Source organism: Lepidochelys olivacea (genome assembly GCF_965140295.1).
Source record: "Lepidochelys olivacea isolate rLepOli2 genome assembly, chromosome: 4".
Classification (NCBI taxonomy): domain Eukaryota; kingdom Metazoa; phylum Chordata; order Testudines; family Cheloniidae; genus Lepidochelys; species Lepidochelys olivacea.
In genome coordinates, this window is record NC_140414.1 from 50,467,789 (window position 1) to 50,491,861 (window position 24,073).

Below are 24,073 nucleotides of genomic sequence, written 5' to 3' on the forward strand. Positions count from 1 at the left end.
CCTAGTCCTGGGGCCTGCACTTCTCAAAACCTGACCAAGAGTTGGGACCTGGCAGGTACTCTTTCAGGAGCAGGGAGACTAGGGGCTGCTGCTGAGGCAGTAGCTGCATCAGCTCCTGCTCCTTCAACATTCACAGGTTGCTCCTGTTGCTACATGCTGGGCAGCCTTGAAAACTGTGGGAATATATATTACCTTTTCAGTCATTGGGAGAGCTGTCCCTGCAGGATCCAAAAGCCCATGACTCAGGATAAATCTGTGAGAGAGGCACTACTGGGTTCGGGATAGTTCTTAGTTCCTCTGAGAAGTTCATTCCACAGTCGGGGACCAACCCTGCAGCAGTAATTACTAATGAGAGGCTTGTTCACCCGCACATCTATCAATGTGATATATGCCATCATGTGCCAGCAATGCCCCTCTGCCATGTACATTGGTCAAACTGGACAGTCTCTATGTAAAAGAATAAATGGACACAAATCAGACGTCAAGAATTATAACATTCAAAAACCAGTTGGAGAACACTTCAATCTCTCTGGTCACTCGATTACAGACATAAAAGTGGCAATACTTCAACAAAAAAACTTCAAAAACAGACTCCAACGAGAGACTGCTGAATTGGAATTAATTTGCAAACTGGATACAATTAACTCAGGCTTGAATAGAGACTGGGAGTGGATGGGTCATTACACAAAATAAAACTATTTCCCCATGTTTATCCCCACCCCCCACTGTTCCTCAGATGTTCTTGTCGACTGCTGGAAATGGCCCACCTTGATTATCACTACAAAAGGTTCCGCCTCCCGGCTCGCCTGCTGGCCATAGGTCACCTTAAGTGATCACTCTGGTTACAGTGTGTATGGTAACACCCATTGTTTCATCTTCTCTATGTATATAAATCTCCCCACTGTATTTTCCACTGAATGCATCTGATGAAGTGAGCTGTAGCTCACGAAAGCTCATGCTCAAATAAATTTGTTAGTCACTAAGGTGCCACAAGTCCTCCTTTTCTTTTTTTTAATAATAAACGGTGCTTTGTTATTAGGGAAAGGTCCACATTGGAATGAACGATATGAATTCCTTGTCCCACCTCCCAACTTTAGGAGAGTTCAGATTCAGATCTGAATGACTCAGGATCTAAACTTATCTGGTCAAGTTAACCAGGTTCTAATAATACTGAATGGAAGAGCCCTCACAACTCAGGAGTGTGGCTCCATCCAATTCAACGTTCTTGAAGCAGCCTGCAGATGGGGCCTGACCGCCCTGGGTTGGGTCTGCGTTCCATATCGCACATGCGCAGCAATCATACATGTGTTTATTTGGGCACGAGTAATCAGCCAACTGCGCATGTGCTACCTCTATTATTCCCAACATGGAGTTACTGGTGCTTCCGCGCCAGCGTGATTACGTCAGCCGTGGCCTCGCTCTCGGAGGGTTAACGGCGCGATTTTTCAAAATGGTGGTGTGGAGGGAGAGAGGTTCCCGCCAGGCCCTGGAGCGGAGAAGGAGCGACCTGGGGCACGGCGGCCGGAGGACGCGGCCATAATGGGGCGCCGGAGCCGCGCTTCGGAGGGGAAATCATAGAGAGGACGCGGGAGGAGCGAGCGACCGGCCGGCCGGCACCATGGCGACCTGCATCGGAGAGAAGATAGAGGTGCGGACCCGACCATCCCCCGCGTGGGGGTGGGGCCGAGACCCCACCATTCTCCTGAGCGGAGAGGGGCAGGACCCGACCAATTCCTCCGGGACGGGAAGTTCCGAGCAGCCGCCCCGCCCCCTCCTGCTACCTGCTGGGGTAGTGCCTCCTCCTCCCCCCAGCACCCGCGCCCCCCCCGCGCCGGGCGTGAATTTTTCCCTTGGTTGTGTTGTGCTGGCTCAGGGCCTAAGGCCTCCCAGGAGGCGCCCCACCGCAGTAAGCGCGACTGGGGAGGAGGACACGGATAGGGTGTCCTCTGCCCCGGTCATGCCCATCATCTCCTGGCAGCCTGAACACTGGCAGGTGGCAAGTGTGGCGAATTCAATAGCATTGTCTGCTCCTAGGCAACCCCTGCTCTCTCCCCCAGCTTAGTATTTCTGGTGCAACCTGATCTCAGACCAAACTACCAGGCAGATGGTTTCTACCGCCTGGTTGCTCTCCTGTCCAGACCTCGCATGAATCCTGCAGCTTCTGTCTCCCAGTGACCGCGAGCCCCGTGGCCAGCTGGCTGCCGTGCAGCAGACACTTGTTACTTCACCGTTAACTGCATGAGTTTCAGAAGCACCTATCGCTGCAGTCAGTCTCTGGCCACTCAATGGTGTATCCTTGGGTAAATCAAGGAGAAGGCAAAGACCAAGATTTTGGAGTATTTTGAAGTTACTCTGCTACCAGTCTGTACTGGAAGCCGCTTCTCGTGTGGTGACTCAGCAGACAGAACATGTCTGTGATTCTGGCTGTGGTCAATCAGAGTTTTGTGTGGACTGGAGAGTCATGGAGTTGGAAGTTCGAGGTCGATGTATAGGTACTTTGCAAATTAGGGCCAGAGACCATAACATACTTTCCCATAGAAAATCTCACGCTGCAGGGGTGGGTCATATTCTGGTGACAGTCTTCTCTTGCTAGCTATGGATCCTCCATAATACCATACATCCCAGTCAACACTAATACTACCTCATTGGTCACATACAAGTGATAGGAAGTATACGGAAGACATACATATTTTATCCTAAGGCTTGTTTGCCCTGAGAGTAACACTGAGCCAGGGGACGAGTTAGCAAGGTTGTCTCTTTAACTGTGTTGTAGCCAGATCAACTGTAGTGATGAAGGGACATTGTTAGGGCCTAGGTTAGAACCCTAGGAAGTGAAAAGGTGATTGGGATGCGCCAGCTGTTGCAGTTGGGCTCAGCCCTTTAGGGGACAGGGTGGTGTTCGTGTGCCATCGCTGGGCGTCCCTAGCTGCAGGGACAGGGAAGGTTTCTGTGCGTCACTGTTTGACCAGCTAAGTGCCCTTGTAAACAGCTTGGCCACGGCCCTCAGAGTGTGTGTGGGCCCCTTTCGTTTCCTCCCTGCCCTGCACATCTGTTGCTATCTCGCTTCAGTTGTCCCACGGGATCCTAGTAGTCACTGTGTTCAGGGCCCTAGTGCCCGCTTGTGGGGCGGAGCACCCCCAAAGGGAAGCGAGTCTTCTGTGTGGGGGCTGTGACTGCCCACGGCGGGGAGCATCTCTTTGCGGCCGCTTAGGACTGTCAGGCGGGAGGAGGGGAAGTGACTGCCGCCGCTGCTATGGCAGCGGGAACTGGCGGCCGTTGTTCCCCTTTCTGCTCCCCCAGGCGCGGGAGAGCCGGCGGGAAGGCTGCCCGGCTCCGGCGCCGCGGTTCCTGCTCCCCTCTGGCCACTGTGTTAAGAATACAAGCTCTGGGGAAGATGCCGGAGTGGCGGCTGAGTCTCCTTCTGGTCCCCACGCCCAGCCGCGTTGCCGCTGCAGGCATGTCTCGCAGCCAGGCCGGGGAGAACTCCATCCAGGTACGCTCCTGGCGCCCTTCCCCCCCCCCCCCCCCCCCCCCCGTGGGCCAGGAAGAGGGCATAGGTGCTGGAACTAGGGATGCGGGTGTATGTGCGCTGCAGCACCCGGTGGTTTGAAGTGGTTTCCATCATATACCTGGTTTATAGTTTGACTGAATGGCTTTCAGCGCTCCTACTATAAAAATTGTTCCAGCATCCCTGGAAGAGGGGCACCCTGCACTGTGATGGAAGACTAACTGTGAGGTGTGCGCTCTCTCTCTCTCTCTCAGGATTTCAAGGTGGGGAACCTTCTGGGGAAGGGCTCCTTCGCTGGGGTCTATAGGGCGATATCCCTAAAAACTGGCCTGGAAGTGGCCATCAAAATGGTAAGTGTTACTACCGCCCCATACATGGCTGGAGAATGTGTGTGCCCCAATGTGGCTTGCGCAGGTGCAACCACTGGTGGACAAGTCACCTCAGCGCGTTCCTGTCCTACTATAGCTATGCATACTGCTGAGAGAATATTGCCTCTCACTGCTGGTATCTTCTCTTCCCTTGCCCAACTTTGCTTGTGTTTGCATCTCTAATGCCCTGCATTAGATTTTGTGGCTAAGAGCTAGTGATTGAATTGCATATTGCAAAGTTGATATATTTTAAGTATATTGGGGTGATGCCCAGACATCCCAATCTGATTGGGGCCTCTTCACGATCAGTGCAGTAGAAACACATAAAAGATGGGGTTGATCCTCAGCCTGTGTAAGTTATCATGGATTTCAACTGAGCTAAAATAATTTAAAGGAGGATAATTTATAATCTGAGGATGTGGCCCAGAGGTCCTGCCTCAGAATTCATATTCTAAGAGCCTAATCCTGATATCAGTGAGGTTCCAACTGAGTGCAGGGGGTTCAGCTCGCACAGAGTAGCGTGCAGGATTAGGACCTGAGTTTACAGTAGGCTTGAAAAATTCCACTGACCCATGGACAAGAAACTTACTTTACTTCTCTGCTAAAAAAGAAAAATCATTAGATTTTTCATTCTTATCCTCTTTGTGGTAATCGTGGGTAAACAGATTTTGTGCCTGGGCTGGTTAATCTTGATTGTATTGGAAGGCTGGCTTGTAGTTTATCAAAATATCTGTTTGTATTTTATAAACTTTACTTATTCATATTAACAATTTGGCAAAACTTTTGCTAGAATTAATACAGGATGTTTAGGTTTGTCTTCACAAGATTATATTTTCAGGTTGCATTTAAATCGTCTAAATATTGTATATAAATATTACATTTTACCACATTAAATATATCTAAATATTTCTTATCTGTTTTATTACTGTCTCCTTTTTTCAGTAGTTCTAGATTTGCATGCATAACTGCTTGTTTAACAATCAAATATTATTCCAAATCTATCTGTGTTTACTACTAAGAACAAGATATTAAGTGCACAATATTGTGATGTAAACTCAAAGTGCAGATATACTGATTTAAAAAAAAGTTAAATGTAGAAGGAACGTGCGTATCTGTAGGGTTACAAAAGAACTTGTGAAATGCAATGTATAGTCCACAAAAGTAGAGTCTGATGGTAGCATTCACAACATTCATTCAATTGTGGAATTTATCTTAAAATGTGTCTTGAAAGTACTTTAACTTGTACGTAAGTACTAAAACACTGATGTTTGGAAAAATATATATTGTCTGGTCCCTTTTCAGATAGACAAAAAGGCCATGCACAAAGCTGGAATGGTACAGAGAGTTCAAAATGAGGTGAAGATACATTGTCAATTAAAACATCCTTCTATACTTGAGGTAAGAATATCCTTACACTTTGTACACTACCTTAAAATTATGCAGTCTTCATTGTAAAAGTATTCTAACTGTTTTTATTCTGTTTTTATGTTCTAGCTTTATAATTATTTTGAAGATAGCAACTATGTGTACCTGATACTAGAGATGTGTCACAATGGAGAAATGAGCAGATATCTAAAGAACAGAATGAAGCCTTTCTCTGAGGAAGAAAGTGGGTTGGATTCTTTCATATAGTGACATTTTAGTCAGTATTTGTTTATCATTAAACAGGCATTTAATTTTGATAGATAAAAGTCCCTTTTAAAAATGTTTCACTGTCATTGCTTTTCCTTGGAGCAATTCTATGTAGCTCTAAATCTAGTAGTACTTGAAAGACTTTGTGACAATTGCATATATATTTGATGCATAGTTTCTTTGTTTTCTTGTTAGTCCTGTTTTGGGACAAGAATAATAGAATAAAAGAATAACAATAGTTGTGATTTATAAGCAGGGATCCAAGTTTTTTGTGATTAAAAACCCCCCACGATTCTTTGATTTAAAAAAAAAATAAAAATCCATGTTTTTCTGTGATTAAAATGAAATGCTGAACTTTAGTTTCCTTAGCCACAATATATATAGTTATCAATAAAACACAATGTTTTATTGATATACAGTAGAATCCTGTTAATCCAAGCTTCCATTTTCCAGATCTCCATATTAACCAAACCACCAGCCGCCTTGGGCTGACAGTGGCTGTGGCTCTGGTGGTCAGCTCCCACTGCGTGGGGCTGACTGCCCGAGCACTCCCCACTGCATCTTAAAATAAGGGATAGAACGCTCTTTGCCAATTCTCCTGATTATCCCAATTTTTGATTATCAATTCTGGCCCCAGTCCCAATTAAATTTAAAGTACATTCAAAAATCAATCATAAGAGCGGGAGGTTGTATGCATTGAATAAGTGACATTGGTACTTTCAGCAAAATTAAGTTAATATATTTTTATTTTTTCAGAAAATGTAAAAACTGAAGATTGTTTGTAAAAATGGAAATTCCATGTTTTTTCTCTGGGAAACCGATTTCTTGCATCCCTTCTTATAAGTCCGTGTGCTACTAGAAATAAAATATTAAAAATTGGTCTTCAGTGATGCCTAGGTAGATCTTCCCTTTAACATTAAGGTGTAACCTTTGTTAAATTACAGTTCTAGTATGAAATATGACCATGTAAAATTGGCGCATTCTTACTCCACAGATTTGTGCCCCTTGTATTACATCTGAGTTACATCTCCATACAATAGGAACTAGGACTGTTGTGTGATTAAAAAAATAGAATACCATTTATTTAAATATTTTTGGAAGTTTTCTACATTTTCAAATATATCGATTTCAGTTACAACACAGAATACGTGTATAGTTCTCACTTTATATTTTTTATTACAAATATTCGCACTGTAAAAACAAAATAAATAGTATTTTTCAAAAAAAGAAAAGGAGTACTTGTGGCACCTTAGAGACTAACCAATTTATTTGAGCATGAGCTTTCGTGAGCAGATCTTTATACTGCAGATCTTCTTTATACTGCAGATCCAACACAGGTCAAAAAAGAGCTGGAGTCTGGTTTGTTTTGTGTAGCATCATTGGAACTATTTACCAATTTTCAAAATGGAGATGGATATGAAAATAATGTGGCTGTCCATATGGTACTGAGGGCCTAATCTTGTTTGTGGAACTCTTTGGTAAGGATGATGATTGATACATTGGGAGGAAAGAATCCACATTGAGTTAGCAGAGCTGGCAGTTCAAAAAAAGCACCCCCCCTATATTTGTAAATTGTGCACATTTCATATGGAAATCATTGCTACAAGAAGCACCAATCCCCATGTTGTTACTGCCAGAGTTCCTTGTCAAGTAGATATACACGTCAAACAACCGATTTTTGTTGGTCTCTTGAATAGTGATTCAGGACAGATGTTACTGTACATTTGGGGATTTTTTTTTTAAATCACTGAAATACTTGTCAGTGCAATTCATTGTCTTTCACCTGTTAAAGCTTTGCATCATCCCCATAACACTCAGGAGCCAGAATCAAGTGATAGAACAGGAAGCTGCAAAGCAGCATGGTTTAACCAATTTGGAAAAAGTTACTTAAAAAATACTGTCTGCTGGACACAAACTAGTCTTTTGTGTGGAATGGTGACTTTTACCAGTACAATTCATTCCTCTTTCCCCAAAGTTTTCTTAAGGTCTTTGCCCTTTGCAGACTCCTAAAGGAGGAGTGGGAAAAGAGACTGAATATATTGGTGGCGGGAGAATAAGGGAGTTGGCCAGGAGGCTAGCTTCTGCAATTTGAAGAATGGTAGTTGGTGTTGCTTTCCAACCAATATGTCTTTAATTGCACTCCAGGTGGGAGGCAGAAGCATTGAAGAATACAGTACATCCCTAGGGATGACTACCAAATTTAAAATGCAGTTCTATTCTGAAGGTAACACCACTGTCTCCAGTGGGATTGCACAGGTGCAACTGATTGGAACTTGTAAACAATGCATTAACGAAATACAAGTGAATATAATTCCTCTTCTACTTGTGTTGGCTCTGCAGTGCCAACAGGCATTGAGGGTGGTACAAACTTATTTTTCTCACTAAGTCATAAGGATTTGTTGAATAAGATCTTGCTTTTATGTCCTCATGTAGAGTCATATTGACTGAATTTAGAGGGTCGAATGATGAAGCAGACTTGTACACAGTACACTTGGGAATACTTCTGAGTGGTTTCAGGGCAGAAGGCTGCCTTGTAAAGGTGACTACTGTATTTTAGAATAACTTGTAACTTTTTTTTTTCTATGCGCTTCATGTACTTTGCCAAGAGTGCATCACGTACACAATTAGGAAGGATTGAGCTGTAATAAGGATTGGTAATTGAAAGGAAGTGAGAAAAAAATGTTATGTTTTGTGGGATAGAAGAGGGGTTAATGGTCATTTGCCTCAGCAAACCGTGCTTCCTGCCATAGTCATAATCCTGAAGCAATGGTACAGGACACTGTTTCAGTCTGTGTGAATCCTTAAGGCATTCACCCTCTTGCTCTTCTCTGTTGCGTGATTGCTTTACCTGTTGTGGTAGGGAAAACAGTTTCTAATTGTAACTTTTAAATTAGTTTAGTGGGAGAAGGGACTGCTCAAGATTATTTGTGTTTTCATTATTGCTAACTTCTGTGCCATCTTATTAGTGATCTGTTACATGGTGTCCAAATATCTGGTCTCTTGTGTGTATATATAACCTATACATCACACAAAACAGATTGGTTCTAGGAATCTGCTTTATATACTAACTTCTAGGGCAGTGATTTTTTTTTTTCCAACCTGTTTTCATTTGTGGGCCCATAAAATTTTTCAAATGGAGTTGTTTGACTCATTTGGAAATCTTAGACATAGTCTGTGGACCACAGGTTGAAAACAACCATTCTATGGTAACAACAACCTTTAGGGGACCCAAATGATGTAGTCTGCGGACCCTCCAGGGGTCCTCAGACCGCAGGTTAAAAGCCACTGTTCTTGGGTGTTCAAAAATAAAATCACTGCCCCATATTAACAAGTTGTCAAAGCTTCTAGGGCCAGTTTTAAATATTTTCATTTTGTTCTCAAGTTCTTGATTCAGTATGGTTTTGCACAGTGGCAAAGAAACAAATTTGATTACTAGATTATAAGTCCCATTACTGTGTTTCATGGATTTGCCTTAGAAACAAATAGTCTTGGTGAGGCAGCTAAGCAGTATGGTAACAGCAAATCTCTCCTCTAATCTTTCATATAATGACAGTTACATTACACATTTTTAGTAGTAATTTGATCCTAATAAATGGATCTGATTGGGGCAGATAAGCAGATACTTAAAGTCATATTTTGATGCTTACTGTTTCAAATATTCTACTAAAACCAGATCTTATATTTCTGTGTTCTAACAGCACGACATTTTATGCATCAGATTATCACAGGGATGTTGTATCTTCATTCTCATGGAATATTACATCGGGACCTCACCCTTTCTAACCTTCTACTCACCAGTAATATGAACGTCAAGATTGCTGATTTTGGACTGGCAACGCAATTGAAAATGCCTCATGAAAAGCATTATACAATGTGTGGAACTCCAAATTACATTTCTCCAGAAATAGCCACACGGAGTGCACATGGACTTGAATCTGATGTGTGGTCTTTGGGGTGTATGTTCTATACTCTTCTTATTGGGAAACCCCCTTTTGACACTGACACAGTCAAGAACACATTGAATAAAGTAGTATTAGCGGATTATGAAATGCCAGCTTTTTTGTCAGGGGATGCTCAAGACCTTTTACACCGGTTACTTCGCAAAAACCCAGCAGATCGTTTAAGTCTTTCATCTGTGCTGGATCATCCTTTTATGTCCAGACATAACTCAACACGAAGTAAAGATTCAGGAACTGTGGAGGATTCAATGGACAGTGGAAATGCCACAATCTCTACAGCCTTTACTGGCTCCTCCAGTGTCAGTATAAGTGGTTGCTTGAAGGAAAAGAAGAGGGTCTTGGTTGGTCAGCCACTCCCAAATAAAATGACTGTATTTCCTAAAAATAAGAATTCCAGTGACATTTCATCTGTGGATGGAAGCAGTTCTTATAATCGCTGGGGAATTCAGGGAAAAGAAACTGGCATAAGTGGTAGGGGAAGAACAATGCAACTTACTGAAGAGAGGCCACATTCACGTTATCTTCGGAGGGCCCATTCTTCTGATAGGTCGGGAGCATCTCGCAGTCAGACTCAAGGAATATCAAACACTGTGGAGAGATGCCATTCCATAGAACTGCTTTCAACGACCAGAGTAGGAGTGATGGAAAATACAGAAAGATTTTCACCTGTAAACAGCTATGGTGATATTCCCCCTATATTTAAGGATAAGACTTCCTGTAGTTCTGGTTCTTTTGAAAAGCACACATCTCCACCTGTGAAAGACCAAACACAGTAAGAATCAGTCTGATTTAGAATTGGCAGCTTTAAGATAAAATCTAGAAGAACTATCTATCTTGTTAAATGCATAATGTCATGGAATAAGCTACAGTAGAAAAACATATATTTAAATTTCAGTCAGCACAAATGCATTTTCTGTTAGTGTTTCAAAAATGAGCTCTGCTCCTATATGTCCCTGGTGAAAGCTGAAGGGTCCCACCATGAGGGAAGGAGCAAGTCTTGACTGCTGAAAGTCTCTTTAAGTCGAGTTTAGATGCCAAGTAGGTGGAGGATGTGGCTTCTGCCAGTGTAACTGGGGGCTGCAGAGGGATGGGGGAAGAAAGCACCAAATGCAATGCTTGACCAGTAGCCATTGTCCCCTGCATGTGCAAGTTCCAGGTCCTAACTGATGAGAGCCCTGGCTGGCTTGAATTTGTCAAACTTCAATTAACTTCTAGTATAACTATAAACCAATATATTTATTTGAGACTATATTAATGGAAGTAATATTGGCTTTTTTGCTATATTTTCCTGATGCACCTGTCCCATGTTATCTGGAATCTTCAAAGTTCCACATGATTCTCTTAGCCCCCACAAAAATGTTCTGTTACTGTCTCTGCATCTGGAATAGTATTACTCTTGTTATACAAACATACAGTATAATCTTGTTTATAGATGTCACTTTTATTTCACAAAAGCTATACTACTCAGTAAAAGAGCCCCTTTGTACAAATTTATTTAGCTTTAGGCTCAATAGCCAATAAATATTCATGTTTATTGTTATGGAAACACTTACAAATATTTCTGTGTATTTAGCTCAAATTATCTCTGTCCAATGAAGCCCAGTATTGGTTTATTAGAACAGAAGTCCCAGACTGAAACAATGCAGCAGTGGCTTGGAAGCATACAGACAAATGGTATGAATTTACAGAATGTTGTCTTTTTAATTGTCAAGTTTCCATGACCTATACGAACTAAAGAAATGCTGTTACTTGCCCCAGGCATGTAATTACTTACTTGTCTTATTAAATTAATATTTCCTTATTTGTGAGACAAGGACACATCTAATTATGTGTTGTGAAATAATCCAGTACAATGGGATGTACTGCTAGTATTACAAAAGAAATTGGACATTAAATAGTATTCGCTTCCATGGGGAGGTATGGGAGGTGCAGTATGGCTTCCTGGAGGAAACATGGGAGGATACTTAAAATAACAGATTATTGTGATGTGTTCCTTTGTGCCACCTTCAATATTTAAATGTTTTTCTATCCAGATAAACCCATTATGAACTAAAAGGATAGTAAATGGTACAAGAATAACTGCCTACAATAGCATAAATGAAGCTTGATAGTCAAATTGTATAGCACTCTGAAATGAGGTCATCCTCTCCTTTGGCTACCATCATTAACTTTCTGATTTTTTTTTTTCATTTATTTTACTAATAAAAACAACTAGTACCATCAGGAAGATTATAATACAGAATTTTATAGACCTTCTTCATTGTTCAGTGCTGACCAGAAGCAGAACAACTCTGTGTCTATTTAAATGATGATTTGAAGTGTGAAGGGTAAAATTTTCAAAAGCACTTAAGTCCTACTGACTTTTTCTAATGGGATTTAAGTTCCTGAATGCCTGTCGCTTTTGAAAATTGGACTCTGGTGCTTTTGAATATTTTTACCTTAACTTCACTATTTTGAAGATACTGCGATGTCATTCTTTGAATAACATAAACATTTTCTGTATGAGTGTAGAGTATGAAAGACAGATGATAATTAGCGCTGCAGAAGGGAGGGTGGAGAGAGATACAAAAGACACAGAAGGGAAGGAGGAGTTCTTTGCCATGCATTATATTACATCATATATGCAAACTGTACATAATAAAGATGTAATTTAACTAAGAGGTTTAAATAACACAAAACCACTCATTTTTCTTTGTTTGATATTGCCAGACTCTCTTTCCCTTGGGGGAATTGTAACCATATGATATATAGTTGGAATTACCCTATTCCTCATAACCTAGCTATCTCTGCTCTGTTGTGCTCGCGCGCGCTCTCTCTCTCTCTCTCTCTCTCAACTCTTTTAGTCTTTTTGTAATGCATCTATGCCATGGCAGAAAGAATGCACTCAGTGTTTAGGTGAAGTAGAGATGAGGTGATTAAATATCTGCCTCATTTAATCAAATATATTTGATTTAAATATCAAATCTGAAGTAGCAGTTATGGCCAAATCAAATATAAAAGCAATCTGTTCCCTTCGTTAAAGGTGGGAATATCTAGCATAACTATTCACATCTAGTAGTGTAATCTAAATTTCTAATTTACCCTTTTGCTGACACATTACACATAAAAAGCAGCATATTGTAAATATTAAGTTATTTTTTATTTATGGCAGTAGCATATTCAAATATTCTATTTGTCTAGTTTATAGCTAAAATAGAAAACACTTCTTAAAAAGTGCATTTGAGAAGTGGTTTTTATTCTATCAAGAGTTTGCTATATTGTAACTTCCGTAAAACTCGGTAGTCCTTTTAATAGTACTACATATATTACCTGAGTGGTAAATTAACAATATTTCTTTCCACCGAGGGAGATGAAGTTTGATTCCTGTTTTAAATTAAATAAATATTTAGAAGTGTACTAGTAGTGGTATAATTTGGAAACAAATTATTCAGAAATGGTGTTTCAGTTAAGGTACTCTGCACTCACTATACTTAAAAGGCAGTGATTAAAACACATTAGTTGCATAGTGGAATTTATTTTAAATTGTATTGGAGTTCAATACATATCTTTCAAATTTGAGAGTCATTTTAGTTTATTCCAAAATAAAATGGACACCCTGATGTCACAGCCTAGAAATGATACTCAGTATTGAGGGCTAAACCAGCCTTTCTTCTTCAGTTACTTAGTTTTATTTTTAAATTTTAGTTACTTTGAAATTTTTTTTAAAGACCATGAAATAGTTCCTTCCTTTCTATCCCACCTCCACTTGCCCCTTAAGAACTCAGAAAAATCTTCCAAAATAATGAATTTCTTAAACCTCTAACCTGAATACACTTATTCTATTTTTCAGCTCAGCTGAGAGAGCCTCTGGATCACATCAGTACTGATAACGCAAATGGAGGTTTCCGATACCATCTAGGTGTGCAGCAAGAAACATCAAGAAATGCCTGGAATGGCTTAAAAGATCAAAAAAATCCCAGTGCCCCCATTGACATTGCACATTCTATAAATCAGATCAGTACAAAGAAATATACCTCTGGACTTCAATGTAAATCTGAGAAAGCTCAACCAGCATCTGCATTTGGTCTCTATCCAACTTCAGAACAAGGAAAAGCCAGGGGCAAAGAACTATTAGGACATCAGAAACCTACACTGCGAAGTATTGTGTCTCCTCTGAATGCTCACAGGCTAAAATCAATCAGACAAAAAACAAAAAATGCAGTGGTGTGTTTCGTTTTTTGAAATTATAAAAATATATATTTATGGATTAAGTATAGTGAAAACGGAGATCCTTTTCTTTTATGCAGTTGCTCAGTAAAACAGGTGTGCTCACATGCTTTAAGATGTATATTAAAAGAAATAATCAAAGATTAGTATGGTATGGTAAATCTCAGTCTTCATTAGTATGGTAAATCTCAGTCTTCATATAATCTAATGCCATTACTGATTTTTGGCACAAATGTTAGTGTTGTCTCATTCTGAGCTTACAAGTAAAAGAAAAAAGAAAAGGAGTACTTGTGGCACCTTAGAGACTAACCAATTTATTTGAGCATAAGCTTTCATGAGCTGTAGCTCACAAAAGCTTATGCTCAAATAAATTGGTTAGTCTTTAAGGTGCCACAAGTACTCCTTTTCTTTTTGCGAATACAGACTAACACGGCTGTTACTCTGAAACCGGTCATCAAGTAAAAGAAAACTACAACCTGACACAAACTAGATATTATTAAAAATAGGCATGCTTTTCTAAGTATTTGAAAAATGCACACTTTAACTTTACAGGTCTTGTTTTCAGTGTTAATGTGCCCAAATTAAACTATTGTGTGCATGAGGTAGCAATATAAAACATGAACGTTTCCTTTTAAGCTATGTATCTTAATTGGAATTGAAGAGAATAGTCTTGCTCTTTCTCTCACAAACACCCTTGACCTCTTTTCCTCCTTGCTTTTTTTTTTCTCTCCATCTCTAAAAATAAAGTTCTTTCAGTCCCTGCTTATCTCAATTTCTTGTTTTTCTCATTCTTGTCTCTTTTTTTCCTTTTTCTCTTACTGCTTTTTTCCCCTTCATCCTCCATCTGTTCTTTCTCCTCCCTTACCCTAGTATTTGAAAAGGTATTAGGGCTGATCTACCTCCTAATTTCTGATTGGTCGCTTCAGAAAGCCACACACTTGGCTATATAACTCTTTGTTCATGCTGAACAAGCATTAGAATTGTCCTAAGGAATAGCATTACCTGTACAAGTTACTTCAGGGAGCACAAAATCAGCTGCTTGATCTTTGTAATACCATTGTTCATTTTTATTATGAGTTCTCCATAAACATGGAGAGGGAGGAAACACATACTTTTCTGATACATTTGTGGGGAAAAAATGTATTGTGTCATTTGGGCAAGAAATTACATTTTAATATGGCTTTTATTTTTATATGTATTTTAGGTGAGTATTTTAGATGCAGGAGAAGTGTGTATGGAGTTCCTAAAAGAGCTCCATTCCCAAGAGCTTGTGAAAGAAGTTCTCAGAATATCTTGTAATGGAAGTGTGGTGAGTAGTAATTTAACTTAAATTGAGCATTTCCATTTATTATAAATATCAAGTGACTGTAGTACTAAACTGTTCAGTATATCACAAATAAAAATAATAGCCTTTAGCAATATTAACCTTAATTAGAGTATCAGTTTGTTTAGAAAGCAGTTGAATATTTTGCATCAAGGATGGGTGCGAAACTGCAGATATTTTCTTCTTCGGTAGTGCAGCCTTTAAAATGCAAGTAGCAGATTGATTTGTTTGTCTTTTAAAGAAAAGAGATCTCTGATTTTAGTTTTAGAACTAAAACTGGCTAAACTTTTAGTTGAAACCTGCCAAAGTAAATTAAAATAGATAGACAGAGGAATACAGTAGTTAAGCCTTGCATTGTGTAACTTCCATCCACAGCTTTCAGATAAGGAATATTGTGATATATTGTATAGCAATATAACTATAAGATTTTGGGGGGCTTTTTGTTAGATCACAGTTTATCATCCAAATGAAGGAAGAGGCTTCCTTCTTGATGATGGACCTCCCTCTCCTCCTGAAGATGTCGTTATGTACGGCTTTGACAACTTGCCAGGTAGTGTGAAATTTCTTTTGTTTTAAAAGAAAAAAAAAAGTAGATTAAAAGTGTAATTTTTAATAAACTTTGTGCATGGTTAGAATGAGTACTAGCTTTTAAATACTTCATGTTGAATACAATGGAGAAAATGTCTCTTCATTTAGGAGCAAGAAAAAACTAGAGCTCTAATTGAAACAAACTACTTTTTTCTCCTTTGAAATGTAATGAGATTGTTATATAACAAGCGAGTAATATATTTCACTGAATGGTTAGTACAGCACCCTACTTTTTACTTTAAAGATCATTCATTGACTACCAAAGCTACCTTGAAAATATTCATAAACATGTCTATTGCTTCCTAATTTAAAGAAATCACTAACATATGCTTTAAATGATATTAATGTATGAATCTACAGAAACAATACATTCCACATGGATATGAATGTCCTAACTTTAACAAAATAAATAAATAAAAAAGGTCAGGGGTAAAACACTTAAATAGCTCTGTAAAATACTACCAGGTAAGTTCTTGAAAGCTGACTTCCCCCCCATTTTCAGTTAGTAACAGCTAGACAGTGACAGATCTCACAAATTAAAAAGAATTCATTATAATTTGTACATACATATATATTTTTCCTTCTGAATTAATCAATTAAGAGTTTTAAATCTTCTTCTTTTAGAAAAGTACTGGAAAAAGTACCAGTATGCAGCCAAATTTGTACAGTTGGTAAGATCCAAAACACCAAAAGTTACCTTCTATACAAGATATGCTAAGTGCATGTTGATGGAGAATTCACCTATTGCAGATGTTGAAGTTTGTTTCTATGACGGTATGTATTCATATGGACAAAATTTTTAGCTTTTTACTGCAACAATTAAACCTTATTAGCAAAATTGTACTGAAATCCTGGTGATCAAACAGAAACCATGTGTAACTTCAAGTTTTATTTAAAATTTTTTGCCTAAGACCAAATTATGAATGCTTCCAAGTTTAAAAAGGAAAGAGTATTAGAATTTTTTAAAGTACTGTATATATTTTAGTATTTTGTCAATTGTTCTTCATCCTAGCGCACACAGGCCATTTAAATACTGTTAAGTTACAATACACACTATCTCCTTGCAGATTCAATTATCCAGTGTTTTAAGCATGCACCACAAGAGTGGTATTAAACTACTGTCGCTCTCTTGTGGCTTTGTGGATCATCTTCCTCCCTACCTGTGTTTTCATCATTTTAGATGGGTGAATAGTGTGCTTGCTCTTTGATTTTTCCCTGTCATTATTTAGGAAAAATTGTGGCGTTTTTAGTAGAAACCACAAGAGCAGGGGATCCAACCATGTCTCTAAATGACTTACAAATAAAGTAAAGATTTCAGGCCAAATTCTTTTCTGGTGTAAATAGGCATAGCTGCATTAAAATACAATGAAGTCAATCTTAGCCCTTCCAAAGCAATAGTAGTAGTAGGTGGTGGTTTTTTTTTTTTTTTTTTTTTTTTTAAGATTGTGTAAGAACACAAATAGATTAGTATTCAGGTAAGTCCATTTTTCAATAGCACTGCTGAGAAGTGCCTGTTCCGCAGAACAAGCTCTTGTTCTGCGGTATTTAAGTGGCCCCTTTCATTTAATAAAGACGAATAATGAATACATTCTTCATCTTTGTTACAACAGTTGTAACACAAGAGCACTATCCTCCAATACTTGATTTCACTACCTTAAGATATTCCAACTCAAGACATTAACAGTGATTCTCAACCTTGCCAGACTACTGTACCCCTTTCAGTAGGCTGATTTGTCTTGCGTACCCCAAGTTTCACCTCATTTACAAAACAGTTGCTTACAAAATCAGACAAAAACACAAAAGTGTCGCAGCATATTATTCCTGAAAAATTGCTCACTTTCTCATTATTACCATATAATTATAAAATAAATCATAACCCCAGGTAGAGAGATACTGCTATAGTGTATATACAGAATTGTAAAAAAGTGATTGTATGAAATTTTAGTTTGTACTGACTTTGCTAGTGCTTTTCATGTAGCCTGTTGTGAAACTAGGCAGATACCTAGATGAATTGATGTATCCCCTGGAAGAACTCTGTGTGCCCCCAGGGGTACATGTTGGTTGAGAACTACTGTCAACATAAATGTTTAAGAAGTAATTTAAAGGTGAAGTAGGTGTGCTATGATATTCTGGCCCGAATCTCATGTATACTTGGTTATTGTTTTGTTTTGTGTTAAATGCATGTTTTCAAATTTGCACAGGAGCTATATCGGATACTGAATATACACTAATACATTAATATATGTTAACATTATAGTTGACCTATTTAAGTCGCTTTTTGATTTCTACTAGTTTAGAGTTCATCTTGGAGTGAGTTAAAGGAATTTATATGTTTCTCTTTGCAACAAGTCTTACATATATTATATTATTTCTTGACAATTTCTGAAGAATGTAGCAGTAGTAATTTGCTGTACTTGGTAACTTTTGATATTTTAGAGAAAAAATAGATTAGACTTTGTTTTTATAGGGGCAAAAATACACAAGACAGCAGGTATTACTCGAGTGATAGAAAAATCTGGGAAATCCTACACTTTGAAAGAAGAAAGTGAAAGTGGCCTGAAGAAGGAAATACAAATATATATGGATCATGCAAATGAGGTAAATATTTATTGTATAGGCACCTCTAAGTGCAAAGTGCCTGCCTCTAAACTTGCAGCCTTTTTCACTGAGGTTGGCTCCAGCACTATTTTCTATCCTTTTGGTGCCTACTTTTCTTTTTAATGTTATGACTTTTTAAAATGCAGTCAGAATTTACAAAGTAATGCTATCCCTATATTTGATTAGTTAACTTTCAATGTAAATTAAAGATAATTGTGAAAAGAGCCTCTGTTGCTTTTTTTGCAAAGCAACCTTGCAGATATGTGAAGCAAAAAACTGCCACTAATCTGCCCTCCATGGAATACCCATTTACTAATCAAGCTTTCAGGCCCCATGAATCCCAATAAGCAGTCACAGGAATAATCACACCACCTCTCTGTGGGCTCAGGGAATAAGAAACCAAGACCGCCCACCCACTGTGTGCATTTCCACTCCCTATCCTCATTTTACTGTGAGCTTCCTACACTGGGATCCTGCTTCTGTCTCCTCCCTTGGCCTTTGAGAAGGGAAAGGGTGGGTGGTATGGACTTTGGATCTTGCCCTTTAGGGGCACATTTTCAGTGCCCCTATAGAGTGTGATCCAAAGTCCATTGAAGATAATAGAATTCTAACTGACTTCAATGGGCTTTGGATCAGGTGCATGGGGAGTGAGCTTTTTTGAGCTAAAGGAGAATGAGTTGAGCTCCCCCTAAAGGCACAGCAGTGTGTGTCTAGCAGCTTCTCTCTATACTGCTAACAGCAGAAATGCAGCAGCCTTGTCAAAACCAATTTCCTCTTTACCAGTAAGCTTTAGCAAGGTTGTTGCAAACACCAGGCACATCTGTCACATTAAATAATCCATGTTACAGATATTTATATAGCACTTTCATGTTCTGAATATAAACTAACTTTTTTTTTTCTCTTCCCCAAAATCAGGGACACCGTATTTGTCTTGCATTGGAAGCTGCTGTTTTGGAAGAAGAAAAGAGAAGTGGAAGTGTTCCCTTTTTTCCAATAATTGTTGGAAGGTAAAAGTTCCTTTTAAATTGTAGCAAAATTAGGTATGTAAACATTTAAATCTCTGGATTAATAGACTCTCCTTCATTGGCATAAAATACAATTAGACTGCATGCAGATGAGTTAAAGAAATCTAGATCAAAAGATAGCAAACACATATGAAACCTGAAATTCTTAACTGAATGGTGTTATAAAGTGCTTCATAAACACAGCCCAATTTTACAGATCGGATAGTAGAGCAACAAAGGTTAAGTAACTTGTCTGAAGCCACACAGTCAATTGCAATTAAGAGAAGCCAGATTTCCTGACTAAGTCTGCTGCACTTCATGCAATTATCCCCAGTAAGAAGATTCACAAAGACCTTTATTCTTGTGCTCTTTTTAATTTCCAGGAAGCCAGGCAACACTGAATCTCCAAAGGCTTTGGCACCTCCCTCTATTTCAGTGGATGTAAACTGCACAGTGAGAGATGCTACCTCAGCGGATAGAAATATAGCTGTGAACTCTACTCCTTGTCATGTTCCCAACATAAATCCTTCTGTAAGTAAACAAGTACATAGACTTGATATCGCTGTCTAGTTAGAATTTAAATACTCAAACGTTACATTCAAATACAAAGGTACATTTTTATGGATTTAACCTTTGTACCTACCAGATTTGATTACAAATACAGTTAGATTAAAATGTTTTATAACACAAATTGACAAGCAAAGAAATTGCAACTTTAAGCTTTTGATCTTCAGCTCATTTGTTCTGTCTAGGTTTTGTAGGAATCTGAAAGAGACATGTCATGCAGTACCTAACAGCAGAAGGGCACAGTTTGATAACCTTACTTAAGAATTTATTTTTCTAAACATAGAAGTATTTTAATTATTGCAAAGAACTATGGAAGAGCTGTCTGAGGCACCTTCTGGTCTGGATGTGCTGGAAATGCCTCATAGGATATTAACAAGCATTCAAACTATGGTTCTGGGACATCAATGTTTTTCAAAAGCAATGCATTTTATGTGAAGCTTTGTTTGGTATTAGTGTTCTCTATAAAAAAACCATGTCTAGCATGTCAAAAGGCCCAAGGAGTTTCAATAACTGAATTGAGAAGAAGCAGGTGCATCTTGTATGTTGCCTCCTTTAAATGTCTGCTAGACAAAAATATGTTACACACTGAGAGACTAAAGAATAAGAACAATCCGCTGTATTCTTCTCTTCGTTTGTTTCTCTTAGTTATTGGTCAAATGATCATCTTAGTGAGAACTATTCTTGTAACTAACATGGTCTGAAGCCTGTTTATGAAGTAGAGAATCACCACAGTTGTGACAGTAGGAGACTCTGGTTAAGGGGAAATAGGCTTAAAGTAGAAGAGGGTATCTGCTCTCTCAAGATACTTAAGTGGTCGAAAAGAGGTTTTGTTACCAGTCCTTTAGTTCAGAGGATGAAAAATATATAGTGAAAAGTATCAATTGCTGGTTTGTGATCCATGCATGCTGTAGAGTAATTAAAGTGGTCAGCTGATGTACATAGGAGACTACATATTTTAACCAGGAATAAAGGAGCATAAACCTCTATTTACTGCTAAAACTGTAAGTGATCATGGTCTCATCATTAGTAAGAACAATGGTGTTGTGCAATTCTTGGTGTTCTGTTTTTTAGATATCATATGAAGGCTCTGCATTCACAACTACCATTCCTGAAACAACTTGCTCGTCTAATCAGCAAAAGGAATGTAGTCCGAATTCAGCCCAGCTTTTAAAATCTGTTTTTGTGAAAAATGTTGGTTGGGCTTCTCAGGTGAGTAGTGAATTGCTAATAAAGTAGACAAGTCCACTTTTTCTTGGACTTGAATTAAGTTTTTCTTTTTTTTAACTAGAAGAAATTATTAATTTTGAAAATGTATTTAGGCTTCACTTGCAAGCAGGGAGTACACAGTAAGTTTCATTAAACTACAGTTTTGGTCATTTTTTTGAAGGCAGATAGGTTGGAAAGTATAGGATAGGGCAACAAGATGTTGGAGGGGAGGCTCAATATGAATGAAGACATTGGGAACTAGCCTTGAGAGAAGACCTGAGTGGAGTAGTTCAGCTAGCCAATACTACTTATTGAAGTTCAGATTAACTATCTGAGACAATGGGTAAGACCAGAACTAGTGGATGGATATATATATATAATAAATCTACATGAAGAAAGAATTAACATAATAGAAAGAGGCTCTCTTCTATTGTGGTATATACAGAATGACCTCTCCAACAGAGGTGGTAGTGAATTAATACTAACCTTTTTAAACAAAGGGGTGACACTATGCGTTAAACTAAAGAGCTATTGGTCACTTTTGTACTTGTCATTAGTTGGGTACTATTTTGGAGGAGGAATTAGGAACGAATTTTCTATTCATTGTTGGATATGTTTCTTCATGGTCTTTGTGCCAGATAAGGGGGGAAAAATTGAAGTTTACAAAACAGCAAAATTGTTTTTACATAATCCAGACCTGAATTTATGACCTGCTTCTGGTCCTAAATGAGTCTGTAAATTTGTGTAGTAATTTATCTAATTATACCACATATTGTAGAACCAATAGCCATACAAACTAACCTTGTATTAGTTTTTCTACAAATGTTATTGCACAATTCTTAGCCAAATCGTACTAGTAAAATTTCCAAAAGTGCCAAAGTCCTATTTTTCAAATCTGCCTAAAAATCCCTTTGAAAGACAATGAGGCTTGGGCTCCTAGGTGACTGGCACTTTTGAAAACTTTACCATAAACTTCTTAAAATAGATAGTTATGGTATGCAACTTTAATTATTTGAAGTTTTCAAGCTGTAATAACTTTGGACACATCTCTTGTCAGTTGACTAGTGGAGCAGTGTGGGTTCAGTTCAATGATGGATCCCAGTTGGTAGCACAAGCAGGTGTTTCTTCTATCACTTACACATCTCCAAATGGCCAGACAACTAGGTGAGTCTTAATTCTATAAGCACATACATTACATACAAAGTAAATGGAAATACAAGATAAATTTTGCAGTGGGTTTCTAATGTTGACCTTTCAGTTACTATTTTTTAACTCCTACAAATGTTTGTTTTGATTAGCATGTTAAGGAAATTAAAATCATCTCTTTACTATAATTTCATCATATGGAAACTACCCAAATAGTCTGTATGTGTAGTACTATGTTCACAGTGTGTGGATAAAAACTTTACTAGTGTTTGTAGCATCAAAAAAAAAAAAAATCCAAAACAAAACCCCAACTGTGTATAACTTCTGTGTTTTGGTGATCAAATAAGTGTAGGAATAGCACATAGTAAAATTTATCATGGGTCAGTCCTGGCTAAGATGGGAATGGGTTCTGTCCATATCTCTTCAGTATGAGATTTTTATTTATATTGCTTGCTCAGTGACTAGAGGAAGCTTTAATGAAAAGAACTGTCCATTTTTCTGAAAACATGTCCACAATTTACAAGTTCAGGGAATGCCTTAGTAAATAACTAAGCTACATCAAGTATATATACCTGATGATCTCAGCCCAAACCGTAGATGACGTTTTAACACAGTAGCTGTTCTATTTTGAGTCTCAGGCAACTATGGCAAATAAGTTTTATTGCTGTTCAATGAATAAAATTAGGAATTTCACACAATGGAGTGTACAGTAAGATATCCGTCTGGATACTATATTTGCAGTTCGCTGCTCAACTTTTCTCATGTAGTTTATCAAGTTATTATATAATCTCTGCAATTCTGCAAATAAAAAAAAATTAGATAAAAAATTCACTGTTGGTGCTCAAGGCACCAAAATACATTTTTAGAAAAATCAGTGAGTGACTTGACTTCAGAGAGGCTGGGCACCCACAACTCCTGAAATCAAGTTAAGGTTCCACAGATTCCTAACTTGAGGCACCTAAGTTTGAAAATATCTTTACTCTTTTTAGTATTTTAAACTGCTGAATCATATGGATGTTCTGGTCATAAAAATGGCTTCTACTACTTACTTGTGTAACTTCCTCCACTTGCTAGGTATGGAGAAAATGAGAAATTACCAGAATACATCAAAGAGAAGCTGCATTGTCTGTCTTCAATTCTTGTGATGTTTACCAATCCATCTGGCCCCCACTGACTAACACAAAGCAACTCTTTGGGCTTGAAGGTTTAATAAATAACTTGCTGGCATTCAAGTAAAGTGACTGGTTTACTCAGTTTACCAGAAACTTTTTCAGTTCAGAATTCTACTCCGTGATGTCTGCTAAACAGCAGGAAGGAAAGTGTTGCTATTGCAGCTAGCCAGGCATGTAATACTTTCCTCCGATAGAGGACACACAGTTGTTCTACGAAACAGATTCTGGGCAATCTCTGAGACTAAGTGATTTTTCAGGTAAAGAATTCCTGAACAATCAATTAGAATTGTACATAGTGTTTGTTTTCTCTGTGTGTGTGTGTGTAAGTGTTTTTTTTTTCTCCTCCCCACTGCTCAGTCAATGCTGGCCATCAAAGAAAAAGCATTTGTGCTGTTGAAATATTTGTACCTGTAAATAAGTTGTATTTTATGTGGCTTACAAGTAATATATGTAAAAATATATATTGTTTTATACTTGTTTTATATTTTTATAGCAACAGTTTCTAATGAAATTTCCCTGCAAAAGCATTTTATAAAACAAAAAATAATAAATGCAGTGGTAATTGTCCAGATGACTTGGTTCATTTAACAAAACCATTGCCTAGGGCATTCTCAGATGATGGGGGGTGTGTGTGTGTGAGAGAGAGAGAGAAAAGGTACAACTTCAGCGGTACCATTCTGATACTGAATTGTTATACCAATAAAATAAAAACCATCAGGATCTTATTAAAGGGAATAATGTAAAATGCCACATGTATTGTGAATACAGAAAGAATCATTGTAAGCAGTTATAGCT

At 38.3% G+C, this 24,073-nt stretch overlaps 1 protein-coding gene across 2 annotated transcripts; it reads left to right on the forward strand.

Moving 5' to 3' along the window:
- The first annotated feature begins 1,434 nt into the window (after positions 1-1,434).
- On the forward strand, positions 1,435-23,988 carry PLK4 (polo like kinase 4). 2 transcript variants are annotated; one of them, XM_084626252.1, is made up of 16 exons: positions 1,435-1,648; positions 3,763-3,858; positions 5,179-5,274; positions 5,371-5,485; positions 9,207-10,239; positions 11,041-11,141; positions 13,297-13,670; positions 14,878-14,982; positions 15,445-15,547; positions 16,210-16,359; positions 18,053-18,183; positions 19,099-19,190; positions 19,571-19,718; positions 20,826-20,963; positions 22,018-22,124; positions 23,181-23,988. In XM_084626252.1, exons 1-16 carry the CDS (start codon positions 1,619-1,621, stop codon positions 23,278-23,280), a joined length of 2,919 nt encoding a protein of 972 aa, XP_084482378.1. In that variant the 5' UTR covers positions 1,435-1,618; the 3' UTR covers positions 23,281-23,988. The 2 variants fall into 2 exon arrangements, with proteins under 2 accessions (XP_084482378.1, XP_084482377.1); XM_084626251.1 differs by lacking the exon at positions 1,435-1,648 and adding an exon at positions 3,341-3,493.
- The last annotated feature ends 85 nt before the right edge of the window (positions 23,989-24,073 follow it).